The following is a 24,705-nucleotide window of genomic DNA, read 5'->3' on the forward strand; positions in this document are numbered from 1 at the left end:
TTTTTTTTTTTGTATGCTCTACTTGCCGCTATTTCTCTGGAACGAAGAAGTTACCTAATCAAATGTAATAAAAATGTAATAAAAATAATATTATGATATTATTATTTCCTACCTAAATTTGATCGATCTCTTGCCGAGAAGTATCTTTGCTGCTTCAAAGATTTTACAGTCAGTAATAAACTGTGACACTTTTTGTTAATATGGACAAATCACTGGAAACTGTTTTGCTAAACGTCTTGTTATGACTGCTGAATTCAGTTAGATATCTTTAATTTCTTTGCTTTAGCAAAGGTCCTTGCAAAAAAGCATTGATAAATCGGCCTTATTAGATATTTACTATTAATCATCATTCCTCTTGTGTACACTGGATATCCATGAGCATGCTCAGCGCACAGGTAGACGTTCGTTTCCTCATTTTCGAATTTATTCATATCAAAAGTCGTTTGACAATCGGAAAACGTCGCGTAAAATCATTCACTTTTTCCCCGACTTTACAAGATTCTTGCATTTTCTGAGAGGGCTAGCGACAGCGTCTACATAGAATTCGAACGTCGGACGCTGTTCGGAGCTTGACCCATGTGCTGACATTTTTTTTTTGTATTTTGTAAACAGGACCTAAAACACACATGACCTGGTTAGACCATATCATATGCCAGAATACAACTGGAAACTTTTGTTTACAAATATACCTATGTTTATTAACAATTCCTGCATTACTTTGAAATCGCGTTAAATATCAAGGAAGATGAATAAATGTTTCCCTGTTTTTTGCACCTCACATATTCGGGGAATCTAGGAAAATAAAACAAATCACTCCCGGTATTTATACATTCACACATGTTAAATGTTGTAATTCCTTTTCTTTTGTTGATTTATCGATTGAAAATCGTTGTACTATTGGTTTCAAAAACACTTGCCCGATTTTGCAATTCACAAAATCAGTAACAGATATGAGCTCCGTTTGCGTCAATGCATGCGTGGCAGCGATATCTCACGGATGATACCAACTTGGCTTTGGGAACGTTATTCTAAATGTTCACTTATAATGAGCCAATTTCCTGTAACGTAATATGTAGATAAGGAAGACTACGCTATCTACTGTCGATTTTGTCCCATAAATAATCAATTGGACACCTTTCAGGAGATACGGCTGGTAAATTCAGCACATATTGACATTGACATTTCGTTGCTGAAAAAAGGTTCTGACAACACATGCAACGGGTCTAGGATGATCATGTTGAACCGTCGAATGTTGTCCATAATTCTGAATGAATACACTATTTCATTGAAAAATCTTGTCTTTATACCGAAAGAGTAATCAAGGGAACCAAGTTATAGCGGTAATCAAAAGAATGTAATACATAGCTGATTTGATCAGAAAGAAAGAATATCGTTTAGCTAGATCCTTTAATCTCAGTTTCCGCTATATAGATGACGTATTATCTTTGAACAATCCTAAATTCCGGGATTTGATACATCATATCTACCCAAAAGAACTTGAGATAAAGGATACTACAGACATTGTAAAGCTCGACTCTTATCTTGGCCTGCACTTAGAAAACGATGGTAAAGGAAAACTATTGATCAAACTTTACTACAAACGTGATGACTTTTCATTCAGAATTGTCAACTTTCCTTTCATACGTGGCAACATCCCTTCAGCACCTTCGTATGGAGTGTTCGTATTGCAACTCATACGTTATGCAAGAGCTTGTCGAAATTACACAGACTTTTTGTATCGCGCTGGAACTCTAACAAATAGGCTTCTGGAACAGGGTTATGTTGCTACAAGAGTGAAGTCATCACTACAGAAGTTTTATGGTCGTCATCATGAACTAGTGGATCTTTATGGTGTATCCATTTTGCCAGAAAACTGATTTATTCAACGGGTCACAGTTTTCCTTTCCTCGTTTGTCTACCCCGGACTTGACTTTTTATGAGCAACTCGGCGGGTGTTTCTAGAAAAGCAGATGATGCTTACCCTTACCGGTGCAGCTGGTCCATGCTCCCATTTTTTAGTGGAGTCCGAGTTGCTCATTTGCTTTTGTTACTTTGTATGTATGAATACAAGTAACCATCTTTGGATATTTTTATGGACTGAGCTAGATTTGCACAATTTCATAAGTATATTATTCATCACTTAAGAGACACAGATATTACTAATTTTAGCCACGGGTAATTTCCGTATCTTCCCCATGGGTGGGGAAAAAGGTTTGACGTTTGTGAAGTCACAAATTACAGTTTTAAAACGTCTTGTAATACAAAGGAATCTATGCGAGAGGAAATTTTAAAATTGCACAAATATTTTATTTTATAAATGAGAAATGGATCAAACACTGTTACAAAGTGCACATTCAAATAAGATTTTAATTTTGAAATTTTAACTTGGTTACCTTGGATATCCGAAATCAATCTGTTGTACCGCGATCTTCATACAAGTGCGTCAAGTATACAAGACACATCTATCGGAGTTGTCAACATTGAACACGTCTTTACTTTAAACATATCCTTTCTTTGATTTGAAATATGTGAATCGAACATTTGTGCATTCAAATGAACTTTATTGAATCAAGCGGTTTTTTTTTCTTCTTTATTCACGCATAGTAAATATTTCAATTTAGGGTGTCCGTACATGCACTCGAATGAGCCAAGAGAGACACTAGCAGTACGAAGAGGATGACGTTCATTTCAGCTCTGGAAAACGCCATTCTGATAATTAGCGCACCAATTAATCCGTATGACATTTCGTGACACAGTAGCTTTTTATTCATTTATAGGTTTTATTTGCTTATTTGCTAATATAATAATTATTATTGCATGGATCATATTCTTTCTCGACAAATTCTTTATACACAAATATTTTCATTACGGTCTTGTAAATTAAATGCTTGATTCTCCTGAAAAATATATAGATAATTATAGATTTTCGATATAGGCTCCAGTATAATTCCGAAATCTTCTGATTCAGACTTGAGGTTTGTAGCCGTAGGTCCGATTTGGGTCGAGGGCTGATATGGAAAATCCATCTAATAATCTATTTTTCAGAATTGTTTATATTCTATGTTGTTTTTTTCTAATTTCTGCACTAATTTCGACATATATATAAGACACCGACGACAAACTTAGTTACACAATGACGAGAAATTTGATTTCAAGTATATAACTTGATTCAGATACTATAAATACGGAAAGCTAACCTTAACAGTTCGCCATATCTCCAAATCAAATTGACGCTAACATTGAATACTACGTCGAACAACGCAGGTGAACTATTCCTTCGTGCCTGTTTTCTGTCCTTAAGCCTTTAAAAAGTATTTCGATTAAGCAAACAAAAAAAAAAAATAAATAAACAAACAAACAAACCCCCCCAGTGCGCTCCATGTTTGTAAAAGAAACATTTTTATTTGTTATAAATGCTTTTAGACGAGAAAAATGTTCGAAGTGATAATATACTTGCAAGAAAATATCCGTTATAACTTAATATATTTCTTTTATTTGCATTTGCTTCCCAAATTATCACAAATAAAGTATTCAAAACTGCATACGCCCAATTTCATGCAGAGAAGACCAAAAATATTGAAGGGGTTATATAATTTCTTTTCGGCAAAGTTACAAGGAATTAAGAGCAATTCTATGTAACCACCAAAGAATCCACAAATTAATGAGAAATGACATCTCTCAGAATGTTTTATTTTCCTATTAAATATTCCCTTTCGAATAGTAAATACTTTGAACAGTGTAATGATTTTTAAAAATATTTTATGTTACCATAACAACGATAATTTGGTTTTGTCCATTTATATTGGTAAGATTAACAGAAAAAGCCAATTTTTGCAATATTTCATTACTTTATTCTGTTCAAATAGCAAAATAAATCACTAAAATGATAATTTCAATGAAAAAATATATGTTTAAATATAAAATGTAACAACCTTCACAGTGTTCATAATTATATAAGTTATTGAAATAAGCAAAGTCCAAAAACCGGAATTTCTTAATTGGGCATTTTACGATTTTTTGTTGTTGTTTTTTTTTGGAGGGGGATGGGTCCTTGGGACGGGTAAATGTATTTGAAGAAGATTGCTTATTGAATAAATTGAAATCATTTAGTAATGTCTGTCTTACTCTTTTATCAGAACTAAATAATAATTTACCTGTAAACTGTCAAGTTGAATATATTTTTAAAAATATATTGTTGGGAATGTTTCATATTTGCCTATAATAAACGTCACATATTCAAAAAAAATACTGTGAAAGTGTATGTGATATAAGTTACAGTTTACACAAAGTCCAGTTTTCTAAGACAAAAGGTCTAAAGGCAAGTCATAACTTGCTTTGTATGACCTATTGATAATTTGTGTTACACTCCACGACAAGAATAAATTAGAGCTTGATGACTATTGAAAACATTAGCAACTAACCATCATTGTTCACTGAATGAAGTCTAGTAAATATACAGTTCAGCTAACAGTATATTATATTCTATATAGATGATAGTTCTGGATAGACATGGTACATTTATCACTGTTTACAAGAAAAATTAGATAAAAAGATGCAATTGTTATCATATTTCAATGTTTAACCCATTAACTCTTATCAGGTGTACAATAAGTATTCTATACCTCGTAAATGTTCTGAATATCAGAAATTGTATGCTCTCTCACAGCCTCATTCTTGCGACAGTGACTAAAAAAAAACTAGTAATCTGCTGTGGAATTCTTCAATGGAAAATCGTCTTGAACCATTAGCATTCTGAACACTTCTCATCAATACAAAAACGTTTGCAAGATCCTCTTTACGTCCTGTTATTACCCCAATATTAAAACGGTCTATCAAACAAGTCTTTTGATTTTCATGGAACCTGTTGTTTTTTTCTTTCTGATTTGATGCCCCAACCTTTGGTAAGCGTTGTGTTGCTTTCCTATTCTAAACAATTTGTAATCACAATATAGTCTTTTGTAAGGACTTGAGCATCAGACAGGTTTTAAACATACTCCATACTCCGTCTTTAGTAGGTCAGCTTTTTTCAAACGTTCCGATTGGATGACACATTCATCAACTATTGCATGGTCATTCAGTTCTGTAAATATGTTAAATGATGATGTACAGCCCTCATTGGAACAGGTCAATACATGTATTCCTTGGTTTTGTTGAGAAGATGGATGACTAATGCTGCGGAAGTCAACTTCTTCTTTCGTGTCTCTAACTTTCAGAGATGGCTGATTTAGTGTCTCATCCTGGGAATGTTGTATCAATTTATCTTAAAAAATGTTGTTTCCAAATTAATCAATGTTATATGAAAATACAAGAGTTAGTTCAAATTAAAATTTGTTTTTGAGAAAGACATATGTCTCAAACTGTCTTGCTCATTTCTAAGTTCAAAGGGTCATAATTATAAATCTCAGATAAACCAGTGAATCAAGATTTCCAGGTAATATGCACAACTTCATATGGCATCCATGCTACATACCTGGTTTTGTAAATTTCTGTTCAGTAGTGTATGTGGCGTTGTGCTGACAAACTTTGTGACTGATAGACTGACAAGTCAAAAATAATGTCTCCCTGCCAAAGCAAGGGGCAAACCTAATTACCGTCATGCTATTTGGAAAGGATAACATGTTGACTTGATTTCACGTGGAAGCTGAAAACTTCCATAGATGTACCCATGAGTAGGTAAACATGAGTTGCTACAATTCACTGGTTGAATATCTAATAATATAAAATTCAGCCTAGAATCGGACCTCCATTTAAGACTGACACGTACATGTACATTTTTCAATTTTAATGAATTTTCACCTGGCTCAATTTTGTAATGTTTCCATACTCTAATTCCAGGTTCATTAAACTGAAAGTTGTTCAGGCAGCAACTTGTCACGTAGTCATACATGTATTTCATAATTACCTGACTTGTTTAAATGTACATTCAATCCGAGCTTGGTTTAACACTTTATGTCCAACTTATGCCCTATCAAATTCGTAAATATTAGTACTAGAGTGATATACAATTATAACCTTGCATAATAACATGTCTAGTGAAGTTTATCATCATAAACTTTTATTTTATGGTTTAGTGATTTGTAAAATTATTTAAAAAGGTTTACATCCATGACAGCTTACATTTATAAAAAATCCTAAAAAAAACATGATCACTATGAAATGAATTAATGGCTGTAATCACTCTAAAATAATACATGTGTATGTAAAAAAATGTATGTACATTTTTATATCTGTATATTTTACCCTTCAGTGATTTGTAGATGAGCATACATGTTCATTCAAAGATTTTGCAATTATTAAATTATCCAACATCCGTATGTCATATAAGCCATTACAAACACCAACATGAATATACCTTGCATTCAACAGGTTCAACATGTTCATCCTTACATTCCCTAGTTTTACTACAAATGATCTTTCTACAGTTTGCACAAGTTGCTGAAAAATATAGAAATCCTAAAAAAATATAAAATCTTCAATATGAATAAACACTGTGCAAAGTTTAAATGGTACATGTTCAATATTTTGGAAATGGCTACGTTCAAATGGCAAAATTTTAGCAATTTTATTTAGCTTCTCCAAAATAGGATGTGCACATCTTCAATGTGTATGTAAACACTATGCAAAGTTGAATGGTTTTCGAGTAAGAGATTACTCAAAGTATGTACTCCGTTGATGACACAGGTAAAACTATCGTAGGATGCTCAATCTAACTTACATGTAGCAGTGGAACATAAATGTACATGGTCATGTATTCAATCACCATCAAACTGCAAAACTAAGCCTGACATTGTACATGAACATATACAGCTGTATAATTGACACTTCTTTAGGTCGACCATTAGACTCTGACATGTATGAGGGGCTTGGAATATTAATTTAAGTCACAATAATGATTTTCACAACTTACAAAATCAGTCACAACTTCTTTTTCTCATACACATAAACTCAAAACATTAAAGTTCATATATACATGTATAATAAAGTCTCATTTCAAGTGTGCTGCGCATCAAGGCATACATGTATCTGGGATTGCAACACCGCCCTCCCTCTTAGAGACAAATGTATTGGAACCTTAAAGACATAAACACCCTTGAAATGGAAGATACATGTATGTTCATATACAAATTAGTTTTACAAAATGTTTTATTTAGTCTGGCAAAACTCTGTGTCTGTGATAAGATGGAAAGCCCTAAAAATACACCCTGAACCCAATTTACATGTAAATTTATTGCAGGAAAGGAATATAATATGGTAATACCCATATTTGTATATGTAAATCAAATAAAAATCATTTTTACATGTATTTGTTCCAAACAAAAAAGTCTGATGAAAATTAAGCAGATCAGAAAATTTACATGTAGGGGATGACCACTTGATTCTTAGGGAGGACTGGAATTTTTTCAGGTAAGAAAATTTATTGTCAGTTATCAAGGTAATTACTACACTGTTTTCGGTCAGACATTTATTTCTGGCAAAATTTCTTTCTCTTTTTCTGTTATCAGGTGAAAAAAAAGAATCTGGACAACATTAAGAGTATTTATATTTTTTTTTATTTTCTACCGCAGGTCAGATTAGTTATTTTCAGAGAATATTTATTTGTAAAATCCACCATTGCAAGCCTCCTCCAACATGCACTGATGTGTTGTGTAGTACAGTCATGTTAAGCTGTTTGATTACGAGACCAGCCCATCTTTGAACTTTACGTACATGTATGTTCGGACTCTCTATCGGTCTTATTACTCCCAGATGTGTGTGTATGTGTGTGTGATGCTAATGTTTAAGAAAACTTTAATTTAATATTGAAATGGCATAGCTAAGACTACCTATTAGTTCCAACAGGAAGAACAATGCCGCCATTATCTCGAATTGTGACAACATTTTCAAACGTCAAAATCCAGTCCCTTTTCGGTTTTAATCGTTTCGTTGGTAGAATGTTACATGCAGACGCAACATTAGCTTCAGGATGTGTGCTTAGAATCCCGGGTATTTTGCATTATAACCTTCTGCTTCGTTTTTATATCTTTGCAAGATATTTGCAAAATGTGATGCACAAGGACTTTCAAACAAGTTTTCAGGCAAAATGCCACATTCAGTAACTATTATTTTAATGTCTTCCTCGGAATGCCTTTTCAATGTAATAAACTCCCCTGAACACTATGCAGAATCAACAAGATATTTAAAAATGCAAGTAATTCTATTTTGTAAACAAATATCTTCTTCAAAAAGCAGACGAATTTTATAGCCTCCTTTTTAGAGAGTTAGATAGATAAAAGGAAAGATAACTGTAATTGGAAACCTATGACTAGACAATAATCATAGGAAAAGATTTAAATATGATGTACCCTAAAATGTTAGAAAAAATACATTCTTTATAAATTTTATCTATAAATGTGAAAAAAGGGTCAGTTTGTGGTATTGTCCAGAGATAAGCAGTTTGCCAATTGTGTCACACTACATCATTTGATTTTTTTTGCAATATATTTTTTATTCTGATTTCTTAAGATTACTTTTTACACGTATTAAATATTCTAAAAATAAGATATCAGAAATTTCCTTAGTTGCATTTTGAAATAAAACATGTCTCAATGTAGTGTCATTTTGATTCTAAATGCCATTGAAAGTGATACAAGGACAGTCTTATTAAAGAAATATAAATTAATAAATCAATTGTATTCCTATCGTTATTTAGTTAATTATATCAAGATCATAATTTAATACCAAAATAATGGCAGATAAACAGATTTGGATGTTTTTTTTATTGAACAATACAGATATAACAAATTTGACAAAATCTGTGAAGACCATACAAAACTATCGCTGTTGCTATGGTGACACGATTTTTTTATAGCAAAGCATACCATTTTTTAAACATTCATATGATACATTATCATTGTGCAATACTTAATTCCAAACTTGCAATGTACCATTTCTGGTTAATTTTGATGGTCACACAGAATAGCTCTTAATTCTTGACGTAAAACAGAATGACGACATAAAACGTCGAATAGAATTAATTTATCATAAGTATGCTAAGGAGTTTCTTCGTTTCATCAAACCTGTCTAAACCGAATCATCTAAAACAGACGCTTTTCAAAGCGTTGGTACGTTTATACATTGGTGTATACTTGAGACCTTAATAACCAAACAGAACAAATATTTAAACTGAACAAAGTTTTGAGTCCATAAGGGGTGCGGCTTAGATAGGTTTCATAGCTTTAAACACAAATGTGGAATTCATTCTGCTTTTGAAAGAGATCTTGTAATCATACAGCAAATCTTGTTTACAGTATTCTTCAATTTTGGTTTTCTACAATTTGGATATTCTTACGAACAGTGCCTGTATGGGATAAACTTTTCATTTTATGAGGCAATGAGGCATTGGGAATGGGGATTGGGGAAATAAGGAATGAGGATGGGTCATTGTGGAATGAGGGACGGGCAGTGGGGAATGGGGGTGTGGGGCGGGGCATGGGGCAAGTGAGAAGTATATATTTCATTTTAACCAAGTTTAAGTTTATTTTTTGTAAGCGCATTTTTATACGAAAAGATTGATAAAAAAATGATGACTGAAATAATGTAACATATGTACAAAATATTTCATTTTTCATGGGTTCATTTCTTTCAGGAAAATTTTAATATTAAAACATCTTATTTCTTAATTAATTAAATAGGCAAAATGTGTCAATTTATAAAACATTCCCTTACATTTACAAAGTTTGCCGATGAATATCAACTTCAGAATAAATGCTGCAACAGAATATGTATGAATATACGAATGTAACAAAATGAATTTTCGTACTTTAAAAGTGTCAAAATATTTATTAGTCACCATATTTTGATGCAGAAAATAAAAGTTCATGGCAGAGACAGGCGATTAAAAAAACGTCTTGAACTCTAATTCAGTCTAATAACTTATTTAAAACAATTAAAACGGATTGAGTGTCACAATATCAGTAGTTGTTCATAATTCCTTGACATTGTTGTGAGCATGAAGTAAAAAACAAAGTAAACGTATGATAAAGTAAACAACTGATATACAGTGGCAAAGACACATACGAAAAGGTACGTTTCAACAAGAGTATATGAGTGAAAACCTGATTTATTTTACAATTGCAAACTTTAAGAAACCTTTCGTTCATATCAGAAATTATCTATTTATTTATTGTTAATAACAACAATAACACCAATATAATATATTATATGGAATTGTTACTACCTTTTACAACTTCTGTACTCTTAGTACTTTTATTGGTTTTGTATCATAAATGAGAGTTGTAAGATTGATAAGAATGTAGCAAAATGAAATTTGCTTACCACCTTTTTCTTAATTTGAACGGTGAACCTGGACTTTTTTTTTTTTTTTTTTTTTTTTTTTTTTTTTATTGTATTCTGTTTTGCAACCTTGTATTGTCAATTGACATAACTAATAGTTGATTGTAATAAAGATAACAATTTTACTTATCATATCATTTTTCCTTAAATTTCCATTTCCAATGTTTAAGTCAGTAAGCTTGTTTTTTTTCAAATTTATTATCATATTGTCAAAGCAAATTTGTTTTTATTTCATAAGCGATGGACACGGATTTCGACTGATAAAATGAATAATGTGATGAGTAGATATGGTTTCCATGCGAATTTATAATTACATGCATACTTTTTCGATTCAAATAAATAGTTTTACGCAAATGTTTAATGTTAACAAACTCTTACAATAATAAGTTAAATTAAAACTTAAAATTAAAATTAAAACTCTTTCCATAAGTAATGTCCAATTAAAACTCTTTCCATTGTACGTAAGACTTTCCTCTTTAAACTAAAAATCACTCGTTCTCAACTTGCACAACAAATGTGTTCGTATGTTACTTTAATATATGCAGTAATAAGGACGATCTATACATTCAATATGGTGAATATGGTAAATTGAAACCTGAATGAATGTTGAGTATTTCAAATAATATACAAATCGGTTCTCATTGATTGCATTTGAACAACTAAAAGGAAGTACAAAAAAAGTCATAGTAAGTGTTATCTTTTGTATATTGTTTTTCTAATTGATTTTCAAGTTGAAGCATGTGTAGAGATAAGACACTAATCGAAATCATTATTACATTTAAGTCCAAATACGAAGGGCATAACAATTGATCTTAACCAAAACAATAACAGAGCAGGTTTTCCTTGTTTGTGGAATCTCCTTGGACGCGGTAATTTTGCATATACACTTGTGATATTACATGTGACAGTCAAATATACATATTATAAAACGTCTTTTCAAATCGAATTCAAATTGAAATAAATTATTCAGATGTTTGTTACAATAAAAAAAGAACAAAAGGTGATTATCCTTTGCCTCAGTGTAACATTAAGAATGGAGAAGAATCATAAATGACATGTAGTTTTAGAGTGGAGTAGCGGTTACGTTCAGTATAAAGTATTGAATGACACATTTGTAGATTGGCGTTATTGAACCTTTGAGTGAATAAAAATGGACTTATCAAAACGGACAAAGAAAAAGCTTACGAATTTACATAATAAATTTAAAAGTACGTTGTCTACACACATTGGTTTTCAATATGAAGAACTAGAAACAATGAAAGAGAGATTTGAATATGTTGTAACACCAAAAGACTTGATTGAAATTTCAAGTTTTACTGACTTGCTCAAATGCCTAGAAAAAAACGGATTTTTTCTAACGGGGAAATATGACAAGTTGATGGAGATTCTTTGTGAGTTTGACAAAAGGTTGTCAGACGAAAATCATGACGCTCAAGAAATGTTATGAATGAAAATTTTGTTTGATTATGAGACCACTATCTAGTGGCAGAGATAATGTTTTAAATTTTGTTGGAAAAATTTTATCATGAAAATTAGTTTTTGACTTTAGTATATAGGAATACACGGATAATTAATTGGAAATTGTGAATAATCAAACAATGATCACAAGTGTCGAGGACGCATCGAGTTAACGAGTGTACGAAACTTGTTTCACACAGAAGTTAAATCTGAAAGCGGTTTCCGGCACGAGTGATTATATTTTGATTATTCACGATCAACCATTAATTATCATATTTCTTATATAATTGTTTCTCTTATTTATTTACTTTTTTATTAACCAAAATTTGCAATTTTGTGATTTGACGTTGTGTGACGTTTTGGCCCCAGAAAGTCCGATAGTGAAATTACTGAATTTATTTCACTGTGTGAATAATCGAAAATGTTTTCACAAATTCGATAAATCTTTGTTATCTATATAATAAATTGAATAACCTATAGAATAATGCCAAATTTGGTGGAGCGGTTACCTGTAAGGTTGAATTTATGTTACTTTTATGAGATAATCGAAAATCACATTTTTTTTCTTCAAATTTTGATAACTTCTGACTATAAAAACCTCAACAATTCATCAAAAGAACCCACGAAATATTATTTGTTGGAATGCTAAACAGAAAATTCCAATTAACTAATTTTTACTGAAGCATAAATACTCTAGGGGTGTTGACTAGAACTATATAAATTTATGCAATTTTTCGGTGGGGTAGATATTTTCCTTTTACTCCAGAACGCTTAGTGTCATTGCAACTTTTTTGCTACCATTTGATATATATGTGACTGTCTGACATTACATTAATACCTTCAAACATGTTTGTAAATATCTGTGTTTTTACGTCAGTAGAAATTAGTCGAATAACACCCCCCCAACCCCAAGAAAAAAAATAAATAAAAGATAAAATAAAAAATAATTTTTGCCTCAACGAGATATAAAACATCGCCGAAAAATACAAAAAGGCTTTGTTTTTTTTTCAGGTACCATAAAAATCACATTTTGGTTGATGAGTAAGGGGGTGCACGGTGGGATATCTCAGCAAAAGTACTATAAAGCATGATATTTTTCATTAAAATTCGGTATAGAACAGAGCCACCGTTTAGTAAAAGGTCCACTTTTTTGTTATCTACAAATAAAATATATAAAACATAGAGAGACGATTTGAATATCAGTTTCAATTTAACGCAGAGATTGGAAATCAGAAGTAGCCAGAATATATTGTGATTGCTTAAGTTTTGTTTTTCATTTTTATTTTGCGCACTTACTCTTGTTACATTGTGTAAAACGATAATCGATTCTTTATGAAATGTCATTCACTAATTTCTTTCTTTTAAACTGGTTTGCTTCCCCTATAAGAAAAACAATAACAGTGATTGACATTGTTCAAAATATCATATTAGTTCAATGCATGTTTACGCTCCGCTCTGTAGGTCACCTTCGTATAACACACAATAAGCCTGAGCAAAACAAGAAGACAGTTGAGGAAATACTACAGCATCTTGGACTGCAGAAACACTGTGATTTGTTTAAAGAAGAGGAGGTAAAAAGTAAAACTGTGACACTCTTTTAACGTTTACTATTATTCACGTTCAATACACAGGCAAATGTGTCACACATGAAATCATATGGTTTGCACTATATGATTATCATATGAATCGAGCACCATATTATTATTTAACAAACATATGATAATCACATCTTTTTAACAAACATGATTATCATATGTTTTCAAGCCCATATTATCATATGAGAATATCATATGATTTTCATATGATTACCATATGATTATCATATGAATCGAGCACCATATAATTATCATATGTGGCACATTTGGCTGTGTATACTGTATTTTGAAGTTTTTTGTAATTTGGATTTTGAATACGTGACTTCGTATGCTAGTATTCTGTATCCATAAATATAGACTTAACAATCGAGGTAACGAGTTTTCCTTTGTGTTTACATAGTTACCATGTGAATTTGCATCATCGAAAAAATACTCACCATCCGTGCAATTGCTTATGCTGGTGATATTAATCGCTGCATAATGTAGACGCAATCCGTATAAAAGTCTAAGTAAATTTGGTTAAGTGTCAGTCTGTGTAAGAATTAGGCAGTGAGTGATACATTGTAAGAAAAAAACCCATCATTTTTATAGAGTTATTAAACTATTTGCACCAACAGAATCAGGGAAAACTGACAAGATTGTCCATATCATGCTGGACTATTGGGTTAAAATTTCATTAAAATGCATTGGAAATGAACATTTCAGATAAATAATTCAAATTATTTTCTGATTTATCACGTTTTGCCTGATTCTTACAAACATTTTCACTTAATTAACTATTACATTTCAAAGTATACCAACATATAATCATATAACAACTCTTTAATCTTTGATCATTGGGTTAAGTTTAAAGTAATAGAAACAGTAGGTATGAAAAGAGAAACTTATAACAGAAACAAATCTCTTGACTCGAAGGATTGTTATATATCTTCTATTATAATTTAAAGTTCTCTCTTTGTGCTGTTTTATTAAATTCAATTGAAAAGTATTTTAGCTTGAGGGTCATAGTTCAAATGACACCTGTCTTAACGGAGTCGGTTCGGACACCATATTTTGTTTAGTTCATACATTTTTGATTCATGACTTGCCTTGTTGTACATGCACATGACAAATTAAATACGCAGTAAATAAGTCATATTGTTAATTCGTGCCCTAAAACTTGGTCGATACTAAATCTGATCGATTAGTGTATATATTTACTGATTTTGAGCGTATAAGGAAGTTAAATAATGCAGCTTTTTAACTTTGTTTTGTTTTACAAATCGACCGAGTAAAAATATATGATTACAAGGTATAAGATTTCCGTTTTGTTTTCGTTTTTTTTTTTTCATATTCAGTATGCCATAGAATTTGAAAGGCTGTATTATTACGGCATTTTTGGCAAATATTTCTCAAGCACATCCCGTACATCAAATATTAACTGTAAAGCCGAAACGTAATGTCGGGGTTTTTAATAATAGACGATATATTTATAACAATATTTAGGGAATACTGCTGAACTCGCTTTATATTTATATGTGAGTTAAATGAGCTTGTTAATAGTCAGAAGAGCTATTGATAAATAGCTTTTTTTCCTTTATTGTAGATTGATTGTGAAGCATTCTTCCTATTAGATAAAGAGCAATTAAGCTCTTTAGGACTCAAACATGGAGACATTGCCAAAATTCAGAATTACATTAAAGGTTGTATATTCTTATTGTTACATCTTGTTTACTAAACACTAATTCAAAATGCAATTGTCGATAGTGTTTTTATTCTTTACAGAAATTAAGTATTATTTTAGATAAGAATCATGCAAAATGTGATTCATGGCTCGAAAGCCTGTGAGATTTTCCTTAAAATTAAAAATAAAATTTGGCCTTGTTCTCAGGAGATATAAATATAAAAATGTAGTGTAAATTTCAAAATTAAGGGAGAAAACTTTGTAAGTTACTCTACAATAGAAAATATTGAATTTTCGACTTTAATTATTTCCATAGAAAAAACAGATTTGAATGAGTAACTATACAGTTCATTATACAGTCCGATAACACAACTTTATGATAAATACATAGTGTATTAAAATGTGTAGCCCTTTTTCGGATATACACGTATCACATATTAAAGAATTTGCATGATTTTATTTGGTGGAGTCCGAGTTCTTCATTTACTTTTGTTAGTTTATATGTATTATTCTTTTTTATTTACTATATGTTTTTTATCGTCTTTGTCTGTTTTCCATCTGTGGTGTTCGTCCTTGGATTACATTCTTTGGATTTCCGCTAGAATATTGGTTCCCTTGATTACTCTTGCAAACACATCTACTTAAAAGAGAGAGTTAAGGGTAGTCATTAACATCTAAGGATTTAAAAAAAAGTATTGTCCGTCCTTTCCTTATTTGGAATCTATAGCTTTCAAATACAGACATGTTTAACTTAAAATAGCAAGAGAGCTGATGGAAGTATTCAAAACAATGACTCATAGAAAGTTTCAATGTGAGAATACAATAACTGTTTACGTAAGTGACAATATTTTTTGTACTGTAAAAAATTTGACGAATATATTCAAGAGATATAAGCTATTGAAAAATAACAAAAATAAAACAAACTAAACGCACGTTTAGATTAATTGAAATCATACCACATGGAAAGTCAGAAAAAAAAACAGTACAAATCATTTCGAAGACCAGTGGTGTCTGCATAGACACTCACAAACCGTTCCCAAAACGTCTTTTCCGTTTGCATGTGATATTCTAATACGGAAGCTTTGATGCACGTAAAATATCGAATTTAGCACATCGTCAGTAATTCAATTTTCAAGCAATTTATTTTAGAAAGTAAAGAAAATGTGCACAAACAACGAAAAATCCAAGTAGTATAAGTCTTCACCCATACCAACAAGAATTAGCTCAAAGGGCACTAAATGGCGAAAATACTATAGTGTTTTCTAGGACTAACTCTGGTAAAACCCACAGTGCTTTTTGTGTCATTCTAAACCATCTCCAAAAATATCCAGAAGGTGAAAAAATTCATATACTTGATTTTGTCTTTTTAAATATAAGTTAACAAGGCAAACAAAAATGTATTCATATAAATGTTTACTTGTCCAAATACTAGACTTTATATTCAATTTTCATTTTTTTTTTTAAAGTTGATTTGAATATTATGTTAACCTTTCACAATTTATTCTGCTTTGAAGAAGCTTAGATTTGATTCCATGGTATATGGTGATTATCTTATTTGTAGGGAAAGTTCTTTTTACAGCCAATACCAATATTCTTTGTTTGCAGCAATTCAAAAGGGCACAGGATATGTTGAAGGACCAAAATGTAAATGAGTACATAATTGTTTTAAAGTTAGGAGTAATGAGAGATAATGTTCATGTACTTCGTATGTATTTTCTGCCTCATTATATTGCTAATGATTCTGTGGACTGTGAAGTCCTGTTCTTGCATTTCAAGCAACGCATATATTTGAGTAGTATGTTTATGAACATAAAGGATCCACTAAAAGTGATATTGTTTGGCTGTGTTTGCCAATATATATTTTTAAGAAACGCTATTATACTGCTACATAATTCATACCGTTCTTGATTGTGAGGAATAACAACGCATTATTTTATGGATATTAAATAGTTTTTAGAAGTGAGTTGTTAATTTTTCTCTGCTTAATTCATTATGAAAATCATTTATGTATTTCACTCTCAGACTCTCACTCTCAAACATTTGTTACGTTTCGATTCATTAATTGTTCACACAAGAATGGAAAGTATCAGAGATTGAACAGAATCATCATGTTATTTTGTTTCATAAAACAATTACCAAAGCGACTTTCATTGTGAAAAATGTTGATGAAGAAGAAATCGCCTTGGCAGTTTCATTACTATTGTTAACAAATAGTTCTATTTTCACTGGTTATTTGTTCTTGGAATGTAGTTAATACGAACTGTTTTACGGTCTTACTCACGTTTCCTACATGAAAAAATGATTGAGACAGTATATAACTTTTGCATCAAACGACACGTCTTAACGTGTACATGTACGTTACAGAGAGAAAGCTTTCAAGTGACCTTTCTTTGTTTTACAAACATTGACCTACTAGTTAAATCTTTCTTCTCTTATTTTACAACAGGTATCGATTTGTTCTATAACTTCTGACGAAGAAAGAACCGAGTATACATTTGCAAATTTAATGAAAGCACAATTGTTAGTTAACAGCATAAAGAGAGTTGATTAGCAGTCAGTCAGAATCGACGATTTCACTCTTCTTGTATTCGATGAATGTCATCATGCTTTGAGATTTAGTTCATACTACAACATAATGGCTTCTTACAGAAGAAAACGGTTTAAAAATGAGCGTCCTGACAAAAATGTGCCACAGGTAATTGAACAAAACTTACAGAGTATATCTCATAGAAGTGCGTTTCCCCTTACTTGCAACAATAATTGATATTACATTTCACAAATTTCAACAGAAATTCCAATACATTTTGACGTATTAAGGTATATTTACAACACAATCGATGGTCAATGTCCTAAATAGCTTTCAAAACTGGTCGGAAGGAAAGATAAACTGAATGACAAGCATGTATATCTCACTTGAGGGATATAAAAACCTTTATTAACTGATATGAATTCACAGTTCATTTCCTGACTGATTTTTTTTCTAATTCGATATACCATTACAAGATTGGATTTCAAAGCAGTGACATGTAAAACCATGTGAACTTGTAAACACAATAACCAGTATCCTCGAAATCGTTTAAACTTCTATTATATTCTGTTAGATGCATATTTTTTAATATTCCTTCGGTGTTCAGGTATACTTTTTTCGAGAAAACTATACATTCCTTTCCAACTTAATCAAGAACTAAAACTCTTGCAACATGCCAATTTCATTCACAAATTATATAATTTTGATTTTTAAGTGCAACAACTGAATAACAAACAAAGGCTAGTTATTGGGTGTGTAACTGTTTCTGAATTAGGAATTTACATGTAATAGGATTTGATGTGCATTAATTAACTTACGCTTTACTGCTATTTAATATTATAATTATCACTATTGTCTACCAGGTGTTAGGATTGACTGCATCACCAGGTATATACAAAGCCAAGACCAACGAAAAAGCTGCAGAACACATCAAAACACTGATGGCAAATCTATATGTTAGTCACTGGTCAACTGTAATCAACGAGAAGGCGGATTATAACAAATATTTTGATGAACCTCAACAAGGTATTGCTTCACTTAATCGCCCCTTACGAAAATTAATTTGAATAGACAGAAAAATCTAGCCCCAATCATTCTACATGGAACCTAATTTTCATGAAGGGACCAATAGAGATGTTTGTAAAGGAGTGATTATTTTTTTTCTGATGGGACCCCTTTGTGACTTGTGTTGAGGAAACAGCAGTGTTATCGCTAGACTACTATAATTACTTAATTATACTTATCTGCAATATGATGTGTGTCGTTGGCGAAGCAAGTTCTGCTTCCACTTCCTGAGCACCTTATATTTCCAGGTTTTTTTGGGGAAATTCTTATAGCTAGTGAAGTAGTTTGTAGTGCGACGTCTTGTTTTTTTCCATACGGATTTAGTCTGTATTCAATTGTATTCGGTTCCCTATATGGTTTATCTAGACCTTCTGTCAGTCGATTTTTAATGAATTTTAGTATATTTAAATTATTCCACCTACTGCCGCTGCGGCATTTTTTTTCCGGTAGCCATATGTACATTACTAATACTGACGACACGAAAGTGGACATTACTCTATCTAAACCCCGTATGGAGGAAAAACAGCTTTCTAATCAAAATTAGAAAAAAAATGTTTGTATTTCGTGTTTGATTGTTTACAGAATGTATTGCAATCAAGCCTAAAGAAGAAGAGATGAAATATCCAAAACACTCACAGACGTTACTGGGAAAATAGAGGAAAAGATGCAACATACGTCAGGTATTTTGAGGACGAAAGTTGTATATCTGCCATCTAAGTATTGCACTATGCTATTTGTGATCACATGCGTATGAAACTTAGTTTTGTTTAAAGCATATAAAACATTGACGTTTTGCAAAAAAGGAATGAAAAAATAAAAAAAATTCTGAAAAAGTTAGTGATATGTAAAAGTAAATACATTTGTAACTTATTCAGCAACAATTTATATATTTCAGTACAACGACCTTGGTAAATCGAACACATGTCTATACTGAATCAATGTTTAAGGAGTTAGAACTAGGGTAAGGGACATAACTCTTGATATTAGTAAAATGTTTGTATTTTTTTTCAATTTCACCAAAGCCTTTCAAGATGTTTATCTGAAACAGAATCAGTCCAAGTTACTTTGATGCTAACATGTGATTGATGTTAAACGATGAATACAAACGTTCCAATGATTTCTTAGAGTTGTGTCCCTTTCCCTAGGTCTACCTCCATTAGTCATTATGGGGTTCGGTTTAGACCCGTTTCATTTCAACCTGATAGAAAACATAGTCGAAGTGATTGGTTTTATCAAAATATTTAACGATTTAACTTTTTCACAGTTTTATGTTGGTTTTATTTCGCAAACATATAAAATGAATCTGGTATGAGAATATCTTTGTTTTTCTTTAAAATACAAAATAAAATCATTTTTATGGATAATCATCCAAAATTCTGTCGTATGTCAAGCATGTCCTTACATGTGCATAATAATGGTTATACTCTCTCATATTGGAAACATCGATGTAGGAAACAAAAATGGTAACATTCCTGTACAATTAATTGTGCTTCCTGCCGTCTTCACCATTACAATCCTATAGACTATATATGGCAAAGTTGCTCTGTGTCTTCCTGCAATCTAATATGTACTCAAGCATAATTAGTAGAGCTAGAATACTATTCTAAAAGGTAATATGACAGTGGTTTAATCAGCCTTTTTAACCAAAGTTCATTTTGCATCCTGGAGCAAGTAGGTATTCGTACAATGTAGCTTAGCATTGCATTTGATTTTTACTGGTTAAACCCTTTATTAATGTTGATAGGTGTACCTGGGGCCTATGATATCAACAACGATCTGGATTATGCCGATGTAAAATCGTTTATACAAAATGAATTAGAAAGTCTCGAGAAAGAGAGTCAGATTGAAGGTTCTCCACAGGAAAAGGATTGAATTATTTTGATGAAGGGTAATATAGAGACAAATGTAAATAAGTGATGTTTTTTTTGTGAAGAGCAAGAACTAATGTTCCACTCTCGAAATGAAAAAAAAAAATCTTAAACTGATTTTCAATAGCGTTATGATATAAAATAAATTCTATTTTATTTTTGATTTTTTTATTTGCACTTTCATCACTAGAAGTTGATTAAGAACAACAAATACAACTTTTGGAAACCTCAAATAACTTTAAGGAAAATGTGTTTGGCAAAAAAGCAATAGATAAAGATTTTGAGTGAGCGTTTATTTTATGTGTTGAAAGATAAATATGAAGTCATTTAAATTTTGAATTTAGAAAGATGTAGGCCAGTAAGCTATGAATATTTTTAAAAGGTCAAATTTGTCATAATAACATCGAAATTTTCATAACAAAGTATATATATAAATATGAAGGAAAATAATGTTTGTTATTAATCGTCATTTAACCAAAACTGCTGAGAATTGTAAATTTTGTATCTAAGAATTTCGTTTATATATAAAATGTACTCAAATATATTTATTTGTGAAGGATTTGGTTTTTTTATTGTACAAAACGTTTTTTGTAATTACTTTGTTAATTTCTCAGCAAGGACTGAATTAATTAATTTCCCGTTGAAAACACCTGAAATGGCAAATAGTATATTGTATTCCAAAATATGATGAACGAATTACGACCCATTCTCAGATGTTGTAGCCAAAATTCCTTTTCGGGAGCATTCCAACCGTGACTTGGTGCAGTTAGTAAAAATATTAGAAAGCGAATATGAAGACAGACAACTTGATTCCCGATTCATGGTGTTTGCGAGAACTAGAATTATCGCTAAAATACTTGCAGAGCGATTACCGGCTGATCTTAAAGCCTGTCATCTCACCGGAAGCAGTGTGTCGTGCAAAAAGGGAGGTAGATATTATTTGATTTCTTTGTTTTGATCGAAAATAGTCATAATGACGTATTGTGCCATTTTGATCTTTTGATGATGCATACAAGTTTTTACACGGATTTCCTCCATAAATATACACATATCTTATAGAATGCGGTTCGGATTAGAGTCAATTGTTAGCCATATATACTACATATGATTATTACATGGATCCCAATTCGTATAATAATCATATGGTAAACATATGATATAACTTATACATGGTAAAATTATGATAACTTATACATGGTAAAATTATGATAACTTATATATGATAATCATATGATAACTTATACATGATTGTCAAATAATTATCTGGTTAAAGTCAGTTCAATGTGGCTTGGCAACATATGATAATCGTAATTTTTGAAAACACATGATTTGCATAATCATGATAATCATTTCAATAATCATATGTAAGCTGAAACAATTTGTGTTCATATCATGTTTGATGCATGTGATAAACATAGTTTGCAAACCATATGATTCATTTGTCGGGTTTTTTTTTTTGCTTAATTATCCTTTTATATTGAACTATACGATTAGGTATTTTCTGAAGAGCATACACATTTACCGTTTGATTTTGTATGTTCTAAATTTTGATACAATTTTTATATGTATAAAGAGCTAAAATTGATTTTACTGTTTGTAACTAATCAAATGTTCAAATGGAATGTTCTTTCGATGTAAGCCATTGTTGCATATTGACGTCTATGATTTTGCTAAACTAGCTTTGTATTGACGTTACTCTTATTTTAGTACTAATCTGTTCTAGGTCTCTCACAAGAAGACCAGATGGATGTTCTTGAGAAATTTAGCCAAGGAACGTATAGATGTGTTATAGCAACCTCTGTCGCATTTGAAGGCATAAATATTAAGAAATGTAACATGGCTGTAAACTACAAAAGACTAGTGCACTATCTAGCATACAAATGAGAGATACCAATTTTATAGTATTCTAGTATAGTTGATATACAATTAATTGTTATGTAAATGTTTCCTTTATAAATGTAAATATTGATAAATACATACATCTGCAGTTCCCTTCACAAACAATCTTGAGTGTACAATTAGTTGTAAGTTATGATGTCATGATATATCCAAGTATTGTGATGTCATAACAAATTTATGTGTGAAATCGTCCACTGAAACCCAGATTACACGAAGGGCAAAACGATACTCCATGCACACTAAACCCCGGGTCAATATGCAGAATCATAGAACAGAAACAACTTCGCGGATTCATTATGAGTTGTTCTTAATGACTATGGAGTTGTTTTTCACTTGTATAACAGAGCCTTTCAGCTGGCAGTATGATTTGAAGTAAATTAGAAAATGGTTATAGGGGTACGGAGAGAATTGGGCAAAACATGTCTCCTTGAATCAATTAGATCGGTTATTGATTTGATAGCTTTGAAGGTACTATATAGCTAAATAAATGGATTGTTGTGAATGTAAACTGGTTAAATTTTAAATCAACCTTGCAGTATTTTCAATTACAGAGTCAATTTAATTCATAAAAAGTCAAAAATCGTATTGATTGAAAATGCCGATTTTGACGGATGGAGTTTCATCTGTTCCCTGATGGAATACTGTTCATCTTCGGAACAGGCAAACAAATACGGAAGAAAACATTCAATATCGTATGCAGATGAAAAAAGAAACCAGAAAGGAAGGCAGCCAAAAAGTAAAGATTGACGGCCAATTTGAAGTTCACTGCACAAAATGCTTTGAGATCATTTGTAAAAGAGAATTTCACAGAAGATGTGAAGTCTATCATGTTGTTATTGACAATGATGTCAATCAATGAATCACAATAGGACCATTGAAGAAGAAGAAGAAGAAGAACTTCGACGACGGATTTACTAAAAAGTACAAGGCGTATGGTCCATGTGATCATGACTAGGGAGTAATAATGGCGAAGCATGGGTGTGACTTTTTAGTTCTAGCGCAAGATAGCATCAAAATATATAATGTAAAAGAGAGGGATTATGTGAAGAATATGAAGAAATGGAAGGAAATGCCATTTAATGTTGACGACATTAACCTGGACGAAATAAGATCGTTCAAGAAAACACAGGAAGAGATCAGCAACGAAAATCAATACGAAAAAGAAACCCACACAAACACAACTTGATGTTCAAATAACTGTTGGTCTAAAAACGTGTTGTTAACTGATCAATGTATGTAACTATGAAAATGACATATAAATGATACGTTGTACTTGGTAGATAGTCTCCATGAATTGCAAAATAAAGAATCGATTCCAATTCATTGTCTAAATGTACCAAAGAGGATGTTTTTTAATCGACAAAATACCTGTCCAGTATGATGAACTTTTTTTTAACAGAATCTGACATTTAGTTGGAAAATTGTGCTCTGGTATTCATGGACCTTTTCATTCCCAGTTATGAGGCTGACTTTATAGCTTATCTTATCAAAAAGGAACATCGTTAAGCCAGACCCTTTTGAAACATTCTGTAAAGATGACGCTTTGTCTTTAACATTAAAAAGAGTCTTAGGTTTGGATTTTTTTACAACGCATCTTTCCTAAAAAAAAAGACTTCAGATAAAACACTACAGAAACTATGAAGCCAGATTCATATTTTGAGCTGCTCTTGAAGATCGGAAAGGAAAACTTGATGAAACTACACGCCAGACACAATGATTTCTCATTCCGTTAAGCCAACTTTCTTTTCTCTGTGGAAACATCCCCTCATCACCTGCGTATAATATTCTATATCACAATAATTACATTAATCCAGAGCTTTACGAAATTATGCAGACTTTTTGTGGTGCTGTACCTCTAACAATTAGGCTTTTTGAACAGGGTTATCTTGCTACAAGATTAAAGTTTTATAACCATTATCAAAAACTAGTGTGTCGTTAGATGAATCTATCGTCACCATGATAACCGGTTTGTTAACCGTGTCATAATTTTACTTTCCTCTTTCGTCTACCCCGGACTTAACATGATAGGAGCAAATTGTTTCTAGTAAAGAGGAGGGCGCTTGCCCTTCTATTGCATCGGTGCATTTTGTCCATTTTCTAAGTTTTAAGTGGGGTCCTGATTGCTCATTTGCTTTTGTTTTTGCTTTTTGTTGTATGTGTTATTTTAGTTATGTTATGTCCATGGTTTTATGTGTCAATTATCCCTGTCTAGTCGTTATGCTTGGATTATATTCTTTAGATTTCCGTTACTATTCTGGTTTGTAAGACATCCCGCTCACTAGTTATACTTTCAGTCGG

General features: G+C 31.6%; 2 protein-coding genes and 1 long non-coding RNA gene across 4 annotated transcripts in view; 1 reads left to right on the plus strand and 2 right to left on the minus strand.

Moving 5' to 3' along the window:
* LOC148613712 (peptidylaminoacyl-L/D-isomerase polyprotein 2-like) overlaps nt 1-941 on the minus strand; it is a 55,689-nt gene extending 54,748 nt beyond the window's left edge. The window contains exon 1 of the mRNA XM_088587255.1: nt 113-941. The gene's annotated coding sequence lies outside the window, so the exon portion shown is untranslated. The remainder of the gene's footprint in view (nt 1-112) is intronic.
* A 2,610-nt stretch (nt 942-3,551) lies between these two features.
* LOC148613714 (uncharacterized) lies at nt 3,552-13,172 on the minus strand. 2 transcript variants are annotated; one of them, XR_015923431.1, is made up of 4 exons: nt 13,087-13,172; nt 6,353-6,435; nt 4,623-5,260; nt 3,552-4,216 (listed from the first exon to the last, which is right to left on the minus strand). It is a non-coding gene; the product is annotated as an uncharacterized LOC148613714 (long non-coding RNA). The 2 variants fall into 2 exon arrangements; XR_015923430.1 differs by having other exon boundaries at nt 3,552-5,260.
* On the plus strand, nt 9,385-23,726 carry LOC148613715 (uncharacterized). The gene is made up of 10 exons (XM_088586429.1): nt 9,385-9,473; nt 10,999-11,018; nt 13,252-13,361; nt 14,971-15,067; nt 16,610-16,753; nt 17,495-17,743; nt 18,439-18,601; nt 19,223-19,320; nt 20,385-21,437; nt 22,232-23,726. The coding sequence occupies exons 1-6, from the start codon at nt 9,385-9,387 to the stop codon at nt 17,518-17,520; spliced, it is 486 nt and encodes a 161-aa protein (XP_088442555.1). The 3' UTR covers nt 17,521-17,743; nt 18,439-18,601; nt 19,223-19,320; nt 20,385-21,437; nt 22,232-23,726.
* Nucleotides 23,727-24,705: the final 979 nt, after the last annotated feature.

This window comes from Perna viridis, chromosome 6 (assembly GCF_037379345.1).
Source record: "Perna viridis isolate PV_CMFRI_1.1 ecotype Kerala chromosome 6, ASM3737934v1, whole genome shotgun sequence".
Classification (NCBI taxonomy): Eukaryota; Metazoa; Mollusca; class Bivalvia; order Mytilida; family Mytilidae; genus Perna; species Perna viridis.

What these genes read in the sequence shown, in the direction of transcription:
- LOC148613715 (XM_088586429.1), top strand. Translation starts at nt 9,385, where the DNA reads ATGGGGATTGGGGAAATAAGGAATGAGGATGGGTCATTGTGGAATGAG. An exon ending in GGTGTGGGGCGGGGCATGGG is followed by an intron (nt 9,474 to 10,998) that starts GCAAGTGAGAAG and finishes AACAACTAAAAG; the next exon opens with GAAGTACAAAAAAAGTCATA. An exon ending in ATTTGTTTAAAGAAGAGGAG is followed by an intron (nt 13,362 to 14,970) that starts GTAAAAAGTAAA and finishes CCTTTATTGTAG; the next exon opens with ATTGATTGTGAAGCATTCTT.